Source organism: Puntigrus tetrazona, chromosome 24 (genome assembly GCF_018831695.1).
Source record: "Puntigrus tetrazona isolate hp1 chromosome 24, ASM1883169v1, whole genome shotgun sequence".
NCBI classification, from domain to species: Eukaryota; Metazoa; Chordata; class Actinopteri; order Cypriniformes; family Cyprinidae; genus Puntigrus; species Puntigrus tetrazona.
In genome coordinates this window covers 7181977-7198007 of record NC_056722.1, presented here as the reverse complement: position 1 = coordinate 7198007, position 16031 = coordinate 7181977, and the positions used below count along the sequence as shown (strand labels likewise).

At 40.3% G+C, this 16031-nt stretch overlaps 1 protein-coding gene across 4 annotated transcripts in view; it reads left to right on the top strand.

Moving 5' to 3' along the window:
- Positions 1–16031, top strand: part of nrp1a (neuropilin 1a) — a 60744-nt gene that overhangs the window by 34254 nt on the left and 10459 nt on the right. For all 4 annotated transcript variants that reach the window (XM_043226231.1, XM_043226230.1, XM_043226233.1 and 1 more), the window contains exons 7-10: positions 6663–6818; positions 10254–10398; positions 13943–14274; positions 15256–15400. In XM_043226231.1, the coding sequence (XP_043082166.1) occupies positions 6663–6818; positions 10254–10398; positions 13943–14274; positions 15256–15400 (778 nt within the window). The remainder of the gene's footprint in view (positions 1–6662; positions 6819–10253; positions 10399–13942; positions 14275–15255; positions 15401–16031) is intronic.

Sequence of the window (16031 nt, the reverse complement as noted above, 5' to 3'; positions counted from 1 at the left end):
AAAGGATTCTCATGTTCGTAAGATGACAGTATATTTATCAATGTTTGGCAGTGCTGTTGCAATACTTAGCATTATCTTCTATCCATCCGATGAGAAGTCTTCAGAAAAGAAACATTCCGCTTATGTGACTTAAATGAGTCTAAAAAGATCAGAGAAAATTTTTCTTCTAGCTCCCAAACCAATCGGTTCCATATCATTTCACAGTTGCCACTTCATATTTTATTCAGGATAATTAAGTAGACTTTGCAACTGTTCACCCTCTTGGCTTGCTGAACTTGTTTAGTCATTTCGGATATTAATGAAACCCTAAATGACTTGCCTCCCACAGTGCAGTATCGAGCTGAAGAGAGCACAATTTTGCAGCCGCCTGGAATTCTCTAAAGGGTATTGATTAGAGGAAGGGTACTCTTTTTGGTGGGAGAAATTTCAGCAAATCAAACGTATTTTGTTTCAGCCTCCATGTACCGTGCCCCTGTAAATCCCTTTCCGCCAATCAGATGTCAAAGTTGAACCCCGCACATCTGTTTCCAAGGGAACAAAGGCGGAACCCTGCCGAGGATGAATGATTTATAATTTGGAGACGTCCTGTGCTCGTTCTCTCTCTCTCTCGTGCCCGGCACTTGTGGAGGAGTTTAATTATAACAAGCGTTATTAAAAGAGTGGAATTCTTCATTTCGCTTCCATTAAGCAACATGACCCACCACAACAGTATTTCTCCATCTAATGGCACAGTCCACTTGGCACGCACAACTCTCTCGCTCCCATGTCCTCCAACGCATATTATCAGTTCATTATTTATTACATTTACACTCTCGAATGTAATTTACAGCCGACATTTATATTATTCATAGATGCCCAGTTCTTCCTTGTTAAAAATCCCCATTCCTTGCAGTTTTTTCTACCCAGAAGGTGTCAGAAAGACAGTGTTTGTCATGCATCTTAATGCGGCTTCAAATTAGATTCAGGGTCTAATGCTCCCAGCTTGCCACTGCTGATAATTAGTCGAGGGTCAGGAGATCTTGAGCTAAGCCAGAGAGCTACAGAGGCTTGTCCGTTTACAAGGGTTTGTGCCATGCTGGAAATCAAAAGTCCATTAAGGTCTTTATCAGGCGTATGATGAATGAAAGAAGGGCCCAAGTCTTGCAGAACACGGGAATCTGGCTCTGAAAACTCCCAGTGTACGGTGTTCAAGGATACGGCCTGGTTTCAATCGGAAGACCGCGTTAGAGCGTGACAAGCCGGGATACCTACATCTGTACAACACATTTCAACTCTCTCTCAAGGAAAGACTTCCGATTTATAGAAGACCGTAACCTAAAACAAAAGACGCTGTGAATGTTCTTATGGATGGCAGATTTTCAGTCCCGTAGAGAGCTTGGCATAACGAGGAACAGATCTTGTTTTGTAGACATCAATGTGGTGTATTGCAAGTGATGCAATAAATGCACGCTCATCCACTCCAGGAGCATCAAAGCACTTTTATGAATTATGCATTTTGATCTGGGAAAAAGTCAACTGTCAATAGTTGAAAGCACCTGTCTAGCTCCTAATGGTTGAATAGAAGTTGCTCATTATAGATCATGTTCTGTTTCATTAATCTCAGCCTTGAATCATTCTCGTCCTCAGGTCTAGCAAAACGCATCAGCCGCTTGCGTTTATGCGGCGGTGCTCGGAATACGCAGCGGTTCATTTATAAACCCGCTGCATACGTCTGTCCCGCTGTTGTGCTAAATACTTTGATCAGGACTTGATTCGCAGGAAGGCGAGGGCTTTTCTTCTTCGCATCACTGGAGAGGATGTTTACCTTCATTTTGTTCATTAAAGCATCTTTGACAAGAGGTCAGAACGTTCAAAACAATAAGGGTGATGTTTTCAAGTCTGGAACTGTAGAGTGCCGACCAGGTTTTGTGTCCGCCAGTTCAACGGGAAGCCGTCAGCGTGATTGATGGAGGTGAGGAGGGAAAGTGCCAGGGCCGTAGATGGAAACAATGATTGAGACACCACCCCACCCTCTTATTCTTATCCCTGTGCCACACTGCCTTAAGTCGCCGACCCATTTTGCTACAAAAACAGGTTGGAATTCCAGGGCCATCAAACAGGCTCTAATTACAGACTTCCTCTGAGAAAAATGTTCCTCTCAGACTCTTGTACGTTTATCGAGCAAGGTTGAATGGAACGAGGGAAAGCCCGAATGAGCGAGACTTAGGCGAAATGTCACTCCAGAAACAACGCACTTGGCCATATCCTGTTTGCCTTCGCATGTCATCGACATATGCTTTCCATTAGCGATGGTCATCTCGACACAGCTATGTCCGCTCTCCATTGTTTTGCTTAGATTTTTTTTCTCTCTTCAATTAAAGGATTAGCTGCTGCTATTTTGAGACGGGTGCTGTTCTCCTGCCAGCTGATGAGTAATTAGACAGTGGGACTGTAATTAACATGAGAGTCTCTACTGACAAAGCCTGCAGAGCTGATGTCAAGCTAGGCCACCCTGCTAGCATCACACCTGCGCTAGGTACATTCTTATGATTTAGAGTTTAAACCATCTTCAGTGCCTACGTGTAATTAGCTTGAAGCATTTAAAATATCTTCCCTGATATCATGTTCTCACAATTAAATATGGATCCAGGTGTATGTTAAGCTCTTAAATTAAGCTCTTCTGCAAATGTGAAAGAGGAATAAAGACTAGCAATATAGAATTTTTGCTAAATTCTTATCAAAGGATATCCATTTAGAAGATGGACAGGATGTTCTCTTGTCATCGGTGAGCTTTTTATAGCTGTATGACCATTCTTCCCTCATTTAAATGACCAGTTTTACTATAAATAAAACTGTGCATATACAAATGGTAATCATTCTTCAAAAAAAAAATGGTTACCACACTTCTTACTATAATCAAAACATAGTTAGTTTTCCCAAAAAAAATAAAGAATCAAAATAAAAGGGGATTTAGTAAATGTGATATGTTTCCAAATGAAACAGTATATTCAATGACAAAAATGATCTGGACTTGTTTTATTGCTATGTTTAATCTGTCTGTAACTGAATGAAAAGTAAAAAGCATTAGATCACAGGTGGTTGAAAGAAACATTTATGTTAGTTGTTAGGTTAGTGTCTCTTCAACTATGATAAAAATGATATTATTTTCTTTCTTTCTGTCTCTCCTGTGTGTGTGTGTGGGTGTGTATGTGTATGTGTGTGTTTTGAATATTCACCCCACTTTCAATCCGTCCACCTAGTAGATTAGGTTAAGGAAAGAGAAGCACATGATCACCATTCAGGCACATGCATAATTTTACAAATTAAAAAAAAGTTCTAAAAATAACTCCAGCTAATTCCACTAGGTAAATTGGGTGATGAATGTGAGGTCTTCGAGGAGCCTATAGATCTCTCAGCTGGCAGTAATACAATTTTCATGAAAATGTGAATTAATTATACCTGTGGTTAATGGAATTTTAGAGGAGCTTTCGGAGCAACCAGGTGTCGTGGGATGGGATGGTGGGAGGAAGCCGTGGTTTGATGGATGAAGTAGAACTTTGCCCTGCGAAACCTGCCGTCCCACATTTGTGTTTGCTTTGACTGGGCCGTCGTGCATCTGTCTGCTCAACGTCTTAGTTCCTCCTGGATAACCTGCACCAGATGGCGTTTGAGCCTTAGATACACAAGAGCAGTTGCGGCTCTAATGATTGACCAATTTGTGGATTTTTGTTGTCCACTAATATGCAAAGACAAGGGTGAAAGAGACAAGAAAACAGACAGAATAGAGGAAAATATGAATGCATGATGCTTTATTTTTGCAGACCACAAATTGTTTTAAAAAAAAAAACACTGAAAAAAACCCTGTGTAATCAATTTCCCTACAAGCACACAAAGCAAAATAAACACTCTGTTGAAACAACCACCAAACACCATAACAAGCCTATGCTAGGATGAACACAACTGTCACAGCTTTAGGAAACAGGGAGACATGTTTGACGCTTGTTTAATTCAATGCAATTAGCATGAGAAGCTTCGGTGAGTTTGCACTAGGTTTAGGCAGATTAGATTTCTGCCACTTCCTTCCATGCAGGCCAAAGGCAAGGCAAGAACTGGCCCTTCCAGCACACACACACACACACAGGCTGTGGTGTAATAAAACACACACTCTTTGTAAATTTAATTAGCTCTGAAAAATTAAGCTGAGGTCCATACTTCACAGATGGACTCTGGGCCAAATGAGCAAGTTTTAACATACCAGACTTTCCCATGACATAATTATGAAAACGTAGTTAGATTTGGGTTCTTGCCAGAAAGAAAAAAAAACGTTATTTATTGTTTTGTTTTTTTTCTTCGCATTTTAGATCGTAGGATGTGATAAAATGAGAATTATTTTATTAGTCTGTTGTGTAGGATATATTCAGACACTTAAACAACATGCAACATCTAAAAAAAAAGGAGTAATAGAAATAGAGAAGAATTCAAAATAACAAGCAGAGGGCATGCTTTGCAGAGTCAGCTTGCTTTTCCTCTGGAGTCATGCGGATTCCAGTTTGAAGACTTTCTCACAGTGGTTGCAGCAGACTTTAAATTGGCTTGACCGTTATAAAACTGCAAAGTCACACTAGTGACTAATATAATAATTTGGCAACTTCAGATGTCCTCAAAAGTCAATTCAAATGTCTGTGTGGTTTCAACTGTACAAATATTTTTGTACCAAAAATGATATAATTCATCATTGTTTTTGCTTCTGCGGTCATGATTTTTCAGATGAAATGTCCACAGTCAAGTCTGGCCTGTCTCCTTATAAGGAAGTGTGATACACTTTTGGAATGGCTTGTTTTCTGAAAGCCAGAAAGTGGAGTTTCTCAGCCAGGGAGTTCCCACGAGGAACTGGGGCTTTCCCTTAATCTCCTGCATGTACTGTTTGCTTTTAAAGGAGAGGTGTGTGTGTTTTGTTTCTTAGTTTTTTTTCTTTTCTTGGTGTTAAAAAAATCTACCCTATTTTAATAAGCAGAGACAGCTATAAGTAGGTCAATCGTATGTTCATTTCTCTGGGAAGTATACACTTTGTGATTCTGTGTTTGTTGAAGAATCTTAACCAGCCTGACATAGCAACAGCTTAACCAATGGTGTGAGTCTAAAGCAGAATTAACTTATTTGTCGACCAATGGCAGATAAGCAGAGTATTTAAGAAAAACCTGTTTGAAAACAATCACAATTTCTGTATAAATTCACATTTTACTGGTTGTAATACTAAAATATATTAAAAACAATACACACGCACACTAATATATAACCAGTGCTTATATTTTTTTCCTATATGAAAATATATAAAAATAAAGACAAAAACTACAAAAAAAATTATTTTAACATGTAACAGCCTTATTAAAATACTCAATATTTATTTATTATTCATGTACATCTGCATGTTATGAAGTGCACTATTTAATATAAAATGTCATTACTATGTATTGGAATTCAATGACATTTTTTATCACTGTGGTTTCTTTTACCCCTTTTTTCCATCTCTTTGTCCTTCTGAAGCAGAAAGTGGTTAATAAATCACGAGGCCCTCATTAGTTCTGATCTGTGATCAGCTGGTGTGAGGGAAACTGATCCAGACCGTCTCTTCTCCAGCCAAGCTTTCTGATCTCAAATCGCTGGCTGTTCCTCAGCTCTCTTATCTTCCTGCCATGTATATTTTAGCACAGCCAGATCAGATCAGCACTCATTCAGCAGACTGCAGAAACAAAGACCTTATATTTTTAATATTGTTAAACTGAGTCAGGACGTACAGATGATGCATGATAGAGAACAGACAGAGTTTGGGGTTAGCTCTTAGTTTGAGACTGGCAAAACAGCTATGTTAGTTCATGCCGAGAGCAAAATGAATGTGATTTTTCATTAAAAAAAACAATATATATATACATATATATCCACTACATGGATGTTGTCCTGCTATAGTTTTATCTATGCGCCACTGACATTGTCTTAGCACTACTGTAAATGTTGGTTCACCAGCGACATTTTCCGAAGATGGTGTGTGGGATGGCATCAGTTTCAGATTATGACAGGTTTTTCAGCCTCTCAGAGCACTAAAACCTCTGCTTGACACTTTTCACTGTACATTTGCTCAGTGTCTGTGGAAGCCGATGGCTGAATCCTACTCGGTTTTTTCCTTTTCTTTGGCAAAACAAAAATGAGATATTAAATGAGATATCCCCCCACACACACTTCCTGTGTATTACAGCTCTGATAATCCTGGATTTGACCGAATCACCCACATCTCCGTCGAGCGTTTTCTCTTCCAGTAACCCCTGACCGCCTCTCAGACACACTCACGGGAATGACATCACAACTCATGACTTCTTTATGAAGCATTCATTTTTCAATACGGCACACGTCTGAAATACACGTTTCCTTTCAAGCGATTTCCCCCGACACAGGCTCTATGAAGTTAAATATCCTTCCTCATCCAATAAGCTCTTGTCTCCCGTTCAGGAAATTAAATCGTCACATCGAATATGCTTTATTAAATTGGGATTCATTAAAATTAATCTTTCATTCTAATATTCACCTGGGGTCTTATGAGCTCAATATGTGACACCCGATAAGCCACTTTTAAAGTGATACTCCCTCTGTTGGGAGTAATATAGGAGTAATATTGTTCCGTCTCTCCTCAGGTTGATCTTGGATTCCTGCGCTTTGTCTCGTCGATCGGCACACAGGGAGCCATCTCTCAAGAGACCAGCAAGAAATACTATGTGAAGTCCTACAAGGTGGATGTCAGCTCAAACGGAGAAGACTGGATAACTATTAAGGATGGCCCAAAACAGAAGGTGACTTATTTGCTTTCTTTCATTAAATCAGAAAAGGGATGCACTGCACCTTTAACACAGTTTTCAACCTTTTTGATTCAAAGATCCATCTTGCTCCACAACAATATTCAAAACCCCATGATGCTCTAAATGTCCCAAAGAAATATTTTAGAGCTTAGCAAAACAAAATGTATTTGAAGTGTTAATATTATATTGATCAACATGATTTTTCCTTGTCTATAAATTACTTTTTACAGATATCCTAGTTGTCCAAGACAATGGGAACCAAGAATCAATCGATAAACTTGTTAAGGGGGTCAATTTATTTATTTAGTGTTTTGGTTTTTGAATTCAAAATCATTTTAAGCCATATTGAAACTCTTTGAGAACCAGTGATCTAGCCATTGTTTACCCAAAGAAGAATTGCTATAAGAATATAAACGAATATACAAAATACGCAATTATGCTTTAAAATCTCGTTTTTTTTATTTGTTTGTTTTTTAAACTAAGCAACAAGTCTAAATGACTTTCTGTGGTTGCCAAAGCTGAACTTGATTTAAACCATGGAACATCCCGTTAGCAGTTAAATGCTACATTTTCATTAAACAATGAAATAGTGTTGGTAGAAGATCAAGTTCGGTTCCGTACAGCTCACTTTCCGCTAAACGATAAAGAAGCTTTTATTTCCTCAGCCTAACGTGGAAGTAATCCGTAACTAGGTACATTTCCAGAGCCCCTGGCAGGAAGCCCTGTAAACATCTTCCTGTATTGTACGTTGTCACCGTGTGCCTCGGTTACACCAATCCATGCTCCAGATGCAGACGGGAATGCAACGCTCATGTGTTCTGCAGGGCTTGTGTTTCTCTGACTCCATTATGTGCCCAGTGTGGTATGTTAATCCGTCCTCTCAAAGACTGAATTTGCAAGCTCCGTAAAAACTCCAACTCCAAAGCCACCACAGTAGTCTGACTGATTTTCTTTTTTCCCTTTAAGGAGTGATGTCAACATTTGTGGTAGGGCCTTTTTCCTTGAAAGGAAGAACAAAGCAGTTAATAAACAGAGAGTGGCAAATGGAGAGAATGAGAGAAGGAGAAGGTTTACCAGGTTTAGTGTTTGAACAGCTGGTTGGAGGCACTAGAGCATGTGAAGGATTGAATGAGGACACTGATCGATTAGCCATCGGGTGAGATGTGTCCCTCAGCACAGAGAAGTTAACTGCAGGAAGACATGCCTATTACATTTGACACATGGGCTCTGTCTTGAAATCTAGTGAGATACCTACCAAGACAGCATTTTGGGGATCATAGCCGAGACAGGTTCTGATAGAACAAGGCAAAGCATTTAAACAAATCCCATAAAACCTTTCAAGAACATGTACGATTTATATTTTACGACAAAATAGAAAAATAAAAAGCAAAATATAAACTATTCTTATTATTATTCTCAGCAAATCGAAATTATTACATAAATGCAAACAAGTCGGATGTAATGTGGGGAAAAAAACACAATATATATTTTATTACTTTTTTAATTCTTTAAAATAATGTCGCAATGCAAATGCAAAACCCTTCTTTGCAAATGAATCAATTTTTGTCAGAAATGTGAACTGGGCAACCACGGATTCTCTCTCAGTCGGCAGCTTCATAGATTTTGAGATGCTTCCGCTGTGTGTAGTTTATGATTTTGTTTTACTCATTTGTGAGTGCAAGATGCGCTCATATGCATGTTTACGTCTGCTTGGCAGACTCTAACAATGTAAGTTTTGAAATAGACCTGTCAAGCTCTGCAAGCCAATTACTGTAGACTCTTATGTGTGTGTGTATATGTGCGTACACATCTTCATGCCTGGAAGTAACAGTGAGCTTAAATATACCCAAAGGCCCAATTTCTGTGTCGACCCTCAACTAAAGTACACTGTTCTCTTTTTAGAGCTTGCATTTTTAAGGTGCGGTGCCTTGTTTCTGTCTGCCTGGCTCTAAAGTGCTTTTGTGAGGTGAGGGCCCATTTACAGACTGCTGAAACAGCAGTTCGGCTGCGGGGTTGTTGCACAAAGGAAAGCCTTTTTACTACTTAGAGCAGCAGAGCAGAGCATTGGCGTGACATTTAAAGATAGTGGATGGCTCCTCATGTGTCTCCCTCCCAGACACACACGTTTTGACAAGTAGTGCCCAGGGACACGATTAGCAGCATGGATTCTGGGATAGACGGATGGCTGTATGCCCTGACTGGGGCTTAGCAACACTTGGCCATCCTGTACGGCTTACAGTTTGACCTTGTCTAGTTTATAAATTGTGTTGAACGTACTGATATTAAAGCTATATGCTGACAAAGAGGCTCTGCATTGCAGGGATTTTACCATTGTTAGAGGGTTAACCCCCTTAAATAAGGTAAAATCACTGTAGCAAGTGGTTTAGATTGACCTGTTGCTTGGTGGCAACAGCAAAATGATTAATAGTGTTCGCACAAGTGGGTTACGTGAAGTGCTTAAGAATTTGAGTACATGAATACTTGAAAATCAGCTTCTTTTGTTCTTGTTGTTGTTTTTAAGCAATTAAGATAAATATAGAATATGCTGTTATTTAACAGGGAACACGGAATAAACAATAATCAGTTTTTCAGAAATCAGACTGGGTTTGGTCATCCATAAACGCCTGACTTTTTTCTAACATTGAATTAAAGACAACAATGCTCAAACAACTGTAAAATAACTAGTCCTATAAAAAATTGCGTATTGAAATTCTAAATGTTTCTGACCACTGAGGACACAATCTTTCATAACTGATGGGCTTTTTACCCAACAGGTCAGAAGTCAATAGCATTCACATTTGGCACGGCTTCTTTTAGTGAATCAGGTGCTAACAAACAAGTGCAGTTCACTCTTAACTTTCCTCCCAATAGAGAAAAAAAATCTGAAACCAAGGAAGTAAAAGAGATCTTTCAAGATGTACTTAAAAACCTCTTGACCTTTACACAGTGACCTGTGAAACGAGATACTATGAACAACAAGGTAGCCTTTGCTTTAATTTGTCTTTCTTGTAACAACTGCGTCTTCCTTCGACACATTTCCAGATCCTCCCTTCACAGAGAACATGTGCTAGCTGTCAGCGAGAATCAGTGCATATGGACATAACACAATCCGATTCCTCGCTATGTCTGTTGCAACAACAACAGAAATCATTGTTTAACTGAAGCGTCTAAAACATTCAGCACTAGTTGTAACCCAGACTCTGACATCACAAAGTGGCCTTTGTATTGCTACCCAGTTGGCTCCAGAGATAATCTAATTCAGCCTCTATTTAGGTTGTCACATTTGAAGCCGCTGATCTAAACACATTCCTGTCATTTCTCTTCTCTGTTTGTGAGTGTTAGGTGAGTCCCAGGCCTCGAAGGTCCGTCCTTGGTGACTCGCTAAACAAACCATGTTAATAATTAATGTGTTTGTTCTTCATTCGACAGATTTTCCAAGGGAACACCAACCCCACCGATGTAGCGAAAGCCATGTTTCCTAAGCCCACGTTGACGCGATACCTCCGTATCCGACCCTTCTCCTGGGAAACTGGCATCGCCCTGCGCTTTGAGGTGTACGGATGCAAAATCTCAGGTTGGTTCCAACACAATCTGTCAACGGCACAACTGGCATACATCAAAAAATGTTTAGAAGCAGAGTGTTAATTCAGATTCAGAGGCACTGTTTTGTCAACACACCACTCCATCATGATTTTTCAATTAAATGGTTTACGTCTGACTTGCTTTGGAGGCAGGAGTAAGGAGAAGTGTTTATTCATGCCTCTGAAAGCCATGTGTGAAATTTTGGAGGAGCTATTGCGTTATAGACAAGTGTTCATGTCAACCAAAAGGACCGCGTATTCGTGTTTTCCCACGTTTGGATGTACTTCATTCAAAATGAATGGCGTGCACAGCGTGTACGGCTGCTGCTGCAACCTCTCCACTTCTACCCCAATTCTGCCTCTACCCTCCTCCCCCGAGCTCTAACCTCTCAGCCTCTCTCTCAAACACACAGATGTACATATTGCACATGCTATTGCACACGGCGAGATCTACACCCACCAGCCGCAGTCAGGCCCAGCTGGCCCTGTCCTCATTTGCATACTCATCTGCATGTTTTGGCATGGCTCCACCCTACAGAGCTTTGATTGCAAAGGCTTTCATATCATCAGCGCCTCCCCGCTGAGAACATTTCCTCATATGTGTAGGAGGAGGGCGAGCGTGTTTGCTATCATGCACCGTCTACCAGCTTTACGTTCAGCATGCATGGGGCTTATTTTTAGAGTCAGTGTGTGTACACAGATTTAGCACTGGTTGTATATTTGTGTGTGTGTGCGTATGTGTGTGGTTCACCGCAGTTCTGGAGCGCAGCTGTTGCAGTCGTGTTTTGGACGGGTGAACAGACCGCATTCTAAACACATCACAAGAGCAGAGGCCTCCCAGTGACATCATCAGTGTGCATCGGGCTCTCTTGTGATGATGCGGCCAAGAATCTCACTAATGAGTACCGTGGTATTACTGCTGTGTTTTTGTTGGAGGTTAAACCGGTTTTGAACATATACTTTCATACTTTCTGAAAATTTACTTTTAATAATACCATGGTACATGTCCAAAAATATCGAAACACCATCATTTTAGTAGCAAATACAATTATCAAGGTACTAAAGTATTATCGAGTGATACTATTGCCATGTTACCATGGTAGCACCAAGACGTATACCCAGTACATGTGCTTGTACTAATATGATAACTAATTATTACCATAGTAAGTATTAAAGGGTTACTCCACCCCAAAATGAACATTTTGTCATTATTAAACCCTATGTCGTTCCAAACCCATAAAAGCTTTGTTCATCCTTGAACGATTTAAGATATTCTGGATTGGAATCGGGAGGCTTGTGACTGTCCCATAGACTGCCAAGGTCTAGAAAAATAATGAAAGACATCATCTGAAAACTCCATTTGCCAAAAAAGTGTACGCAGTTCTATGTTCAAAGTACCTCGAGAGCGTTTTGAAAACATAAGGAACACATGTCATACACCGATCGGTCTGCAAGCAAACAAAGCCAAAACCTAGATATTTCTGGCCAGGACGCATCTGGGGAAATTGGTTCTTTTGGTCACCCTAACACAAATGCAATGTTAGCATTCAAATTAAAGCTTAAATAGATGTAAATCATAATTTTTTTTGTATTCCGAAGACTAACAAAGCTTTTCCGGGTTTGGAACTGAAAAGAAATGATTAATGACAAAAATTTCATTTTTGGGGTGGAGTATCCCTTAAAAAGTATCATGATAATACCATCTGATACGACTTTACAAGGTGCATATCACTTTTGTCAAGGTACCTCCACAAACTCTTCTCTTCTATTCTTGGGCACTATGCTTACAAGCACTGTACCTTGACACTACCAACAGAAGATGCCTGCTAGCAGTTAGGAGGTGGTCTTGTGCACAGTTCAAATCTGATAGGCTTTCCACATGCACACATCCATTAATAAACTTCCTCCCGCTGTTTGTAAATAAAACCATCTGTGTGTGTGGTCATCCAGCCTTTATGTGCTGTGCACAAACCAAACCAACAGAGGAAACATGCAATACACATGGACCAGTCCACCCTCAGGGTGTGTCTGTCAGGGTCTACCACACCAGGAGATTCTACCATGCATCCCCATCTGAGATCCATAAACAGGTCCTGATGACAGTGCCAGCCAGTGGATTGAAAATAAACTTGGTTGACTTCCAAACTTTTAGGTCCAACCACCTCAGCGGAGATCTTTTTCATTCAGGTCCCAAAACAATTTGGCACGTATGTAGCAAAAATTACACGCAGAGATATTTGGCAGGGTTACAATAAACCCAACTTGGCTGTACATCTACAAGCAAACAATGTAAAAATCAAAGTCAAAAGAGACTGGAACTCACATTTGGATTCTCTGCAGTTTCTAAAGGGGTCACAGACAAGTGCTCTTTCCATTTCAAAACTACAGAGGAAGTTCCCTACATCAGTACAAAGGCACTGTTGTGAATGAAAACTCTGTTCTGGTGGTATTTCACGGGACATTAGGTTCATCTGTGACTAGTCCAAGATTGTCTCTGACGCTTTCCTGCTCCACGGGTGCTGATCGTAGATTATGGTATCGCTGGCAGGTTACAAATCCCACTGTGTCGGAGAAGGTACGGAAGTCGTGACAGGCAACACACAGTCAGTTGGTCAGTGCTGCATGTCTTATAATTTCCCTCAAACCCACCTGCCTTTGCCAACAAGTTGCAAAGCGTGAAAAATCCTATTATCAACGCTGGAACAAAGGAAGTCAGTTTGGAGAGATGAAGACAGATTACAAGACGGATGAAGGGATAGATTTGAGGAAGGTGAATAAGAAAGCATATTAAAATCAAAAGGAAGGGAGGAGCGGAGCGGAATGGAGAATAAGAGCAAGAAACTGTTCAGAAATTAAAGGTAGATACAAGGTTTTAATTAGGTAGCTTGAGAAAAAGAGGCAGATGAGTTAATGCACAAGGTCAGTGGTGAAAGGAAGATTGAGAGAGAGAAACAAAGAGAACAAGAGGTTTCTTATCTCTTCTGTCCACTTCATCTGTCTTTCCTGTGCAATGAATGTCTTTTCTTCTCTCTTTGTTCTGCCTCTTTGTGGCCCGTAACCTCTTTAGGTTGTTGGTAAGAACGTTTCCCAGCTCACTGAGATGTGACCGTTTCTACCAGGTTTATCAGCGAAGTTTTTTTTTTTCTTTCTTTTTCTTCCTCTCAGACTCATCCACTCACAGCTAATCTAATCTTTCATAGACACGTCCCTCAATTATCATTCAGCTTTTCCACTATGTTCTCAAACAACCCTCTCTTTCTTGGCGTCCATGTGTGTTTTATTGGCATGACAAATAATGGTACATTTGTTTTACCACAGCAGTGGCAGGTTAGACAACTCTAACCGAGGGATCAGGTTTTGGCTGGTAAAGCATGGCCTTGTTAGCCCCTGTTGGTGGGTGCCAAAACTACGCAATCTTGGTCCAAAATAATCGTTCTCCTTTCGATGACCAATACATTTGCTGCTTTTCGTTTTCATAATCACTAGTGAAGAACTTGAAACCTCCTTGAATCTAACACTCTCTTTGTCCTTCAACAGAGTACCCATGTTCTGGAATGTTGGGAATGGTCTCAGGCCTTATCGCGGACTCTCAGATCACAGTTTCATCTCACACCGATCGCACATGGGTGTCAGAGAATGCTCGTCTGCTGACCAGCCGTTCGGGATGGACGTTGCTGCCACAGCCCCAGCCGTATGCGGATGAGTGGCTGCAGATAGATCTGGCTGAGGAGAAACTGGTCCGGGGGTTGATCATCCAAGGAGGCAAACACCGTGACAACAAGGTATTCATGAAGAAGTTTCGGCTGGGCTACAGCAACAACGGATCTGACTGGAAAATGGTGATGGATGCTAGTGGCAACAAGCCCAAGGTAAGATATAGGGAAGCTGGAAGGAAGTAAGACTTAAACTGGATGTTTTGAATCACTATGAGGAATAGTTTGATTTGTTTAGCCTGACTTTAAGAAATGCATTAAGAAAGTTGAACATGGACCTATAATGTATTCTTCCTGAAGCCTTTTAGATGGGCAGAGTAGAAAATGATAATAATTAGACTAATGCTGTGAGCACAATATTGGGGAAATATCCCAAATGTATTCAACAATGCCACTAATAAACTTAACCTTAAAAATTATACCATCATAATGCCAGAATAAAATAAGAGTATAACGTTTGTTTGCGATCTTAGTGAAACCAGACAAATTTCAAAAGTAATGATACAGTATACAGTTTTTTTGTGCCCTACGCCCTATCAAAAAGCTGGATTGGAATATCAATTCTAGAAGACTCCTTTTAAAACCCCTATATTTCTATCTTAGTTTGAAGGACAAAAGGAGACGCATTAGCTCCGATGGCCATTAATGTTCTTTTATGACTTCTCGTCTTGTTCTGTACCTTTGTTACCTCTGGCGAGTGTCTTTTCGTCTTTCCTTCCTTTTTTCTCTTTGTCTCCGGTGGTACCTCGTGTCTGGATTTTAAGGCTTCACAAGTGTGAAGTCAAAGGCAGATGCTTTTGAAAGCCCGTGCATCCTGCTGTCGTAGACTATAGTGCTACCCTTTCTCTTTTTTTGCGTTAGCTCAGCCATACAAGTAAAGTTGAAGATTTTCTTTTCTCTAGTGCTTTGTTGCATTAGAAATACAGCAGTGCCCAAGTTAAGAAAGGTGTGAGCTGCGTGCCCTCTCACTCGTTCTCTTTCATTAAAGCTCAGTTCTTTGCTCTCCCTGTCAGGCGAACTTTGGGATTCTCTTAATAAAGCTTTCACCTTTATCTTTTTCCATTTTTGTCTTTCCAAGTTCTCTTTCTCTGCTTGACTGCTAACTATTGTCTCTGACTCTGTCGTTGTTCTTGGCAGATATTTGAGGGGAATTTGAACTATGACACGCCAGCGTTGAGGACAGTGGAGCCTATATTGACACGCTTTGTTAGGGTGTATCCAGACAGAGCCACTCCTGCTGGGATGGGACTTAGATTGGAACTCCTGGGCTGTGAAATGGAAGGTAAGTTGAAATCTCATTCACAGACACACACATAACCCCACATTCATACCACTACTGAGGAGTATTCAAGTCGGTATGACTGACTGAAGGGTAAGTTCACCCCAAAATGAAAATGAAGATATTTTTTGATGAAATCTGAGCACTTTCTGACCCTCCACTCCAACTAAAACATTTCAGGCCCAGAAACCTAGTAAAGACATCGTTAAAATAGTGACATTAGTGCTTTGACCGTAAATTCATGAAGCTGCATGTGTATTAGTAAATTTTGTATTAGTCAATCTTCCAGTCATCTAGTCAGTCTAGACCACCATTCACAAGAGTAGTGAATGTGTCAAAGACTGACACAGAGCAGAAGAAATTGTTGACTAAAGTCGTTATTTTTGTTTTCTTTGTACACAAAAAATATTCTTGAGAAATTTAAATTACCGTTCAATGACTAACGTCACATGGACTATTTCAGTGATGTGCATCTTTTCTGTGCCTTGATCGTGGTAGATCACTTGCTGTCTATGAAGGGTCTCAGATTTAATCATAATATCTTAATTTGTTTTCCGAAGACGAATGATGGTCTTACATGAGGGTGAGTGTTTAATGACAGAATTTTCACTTTGGGTGAACGATTCCTTTAGCT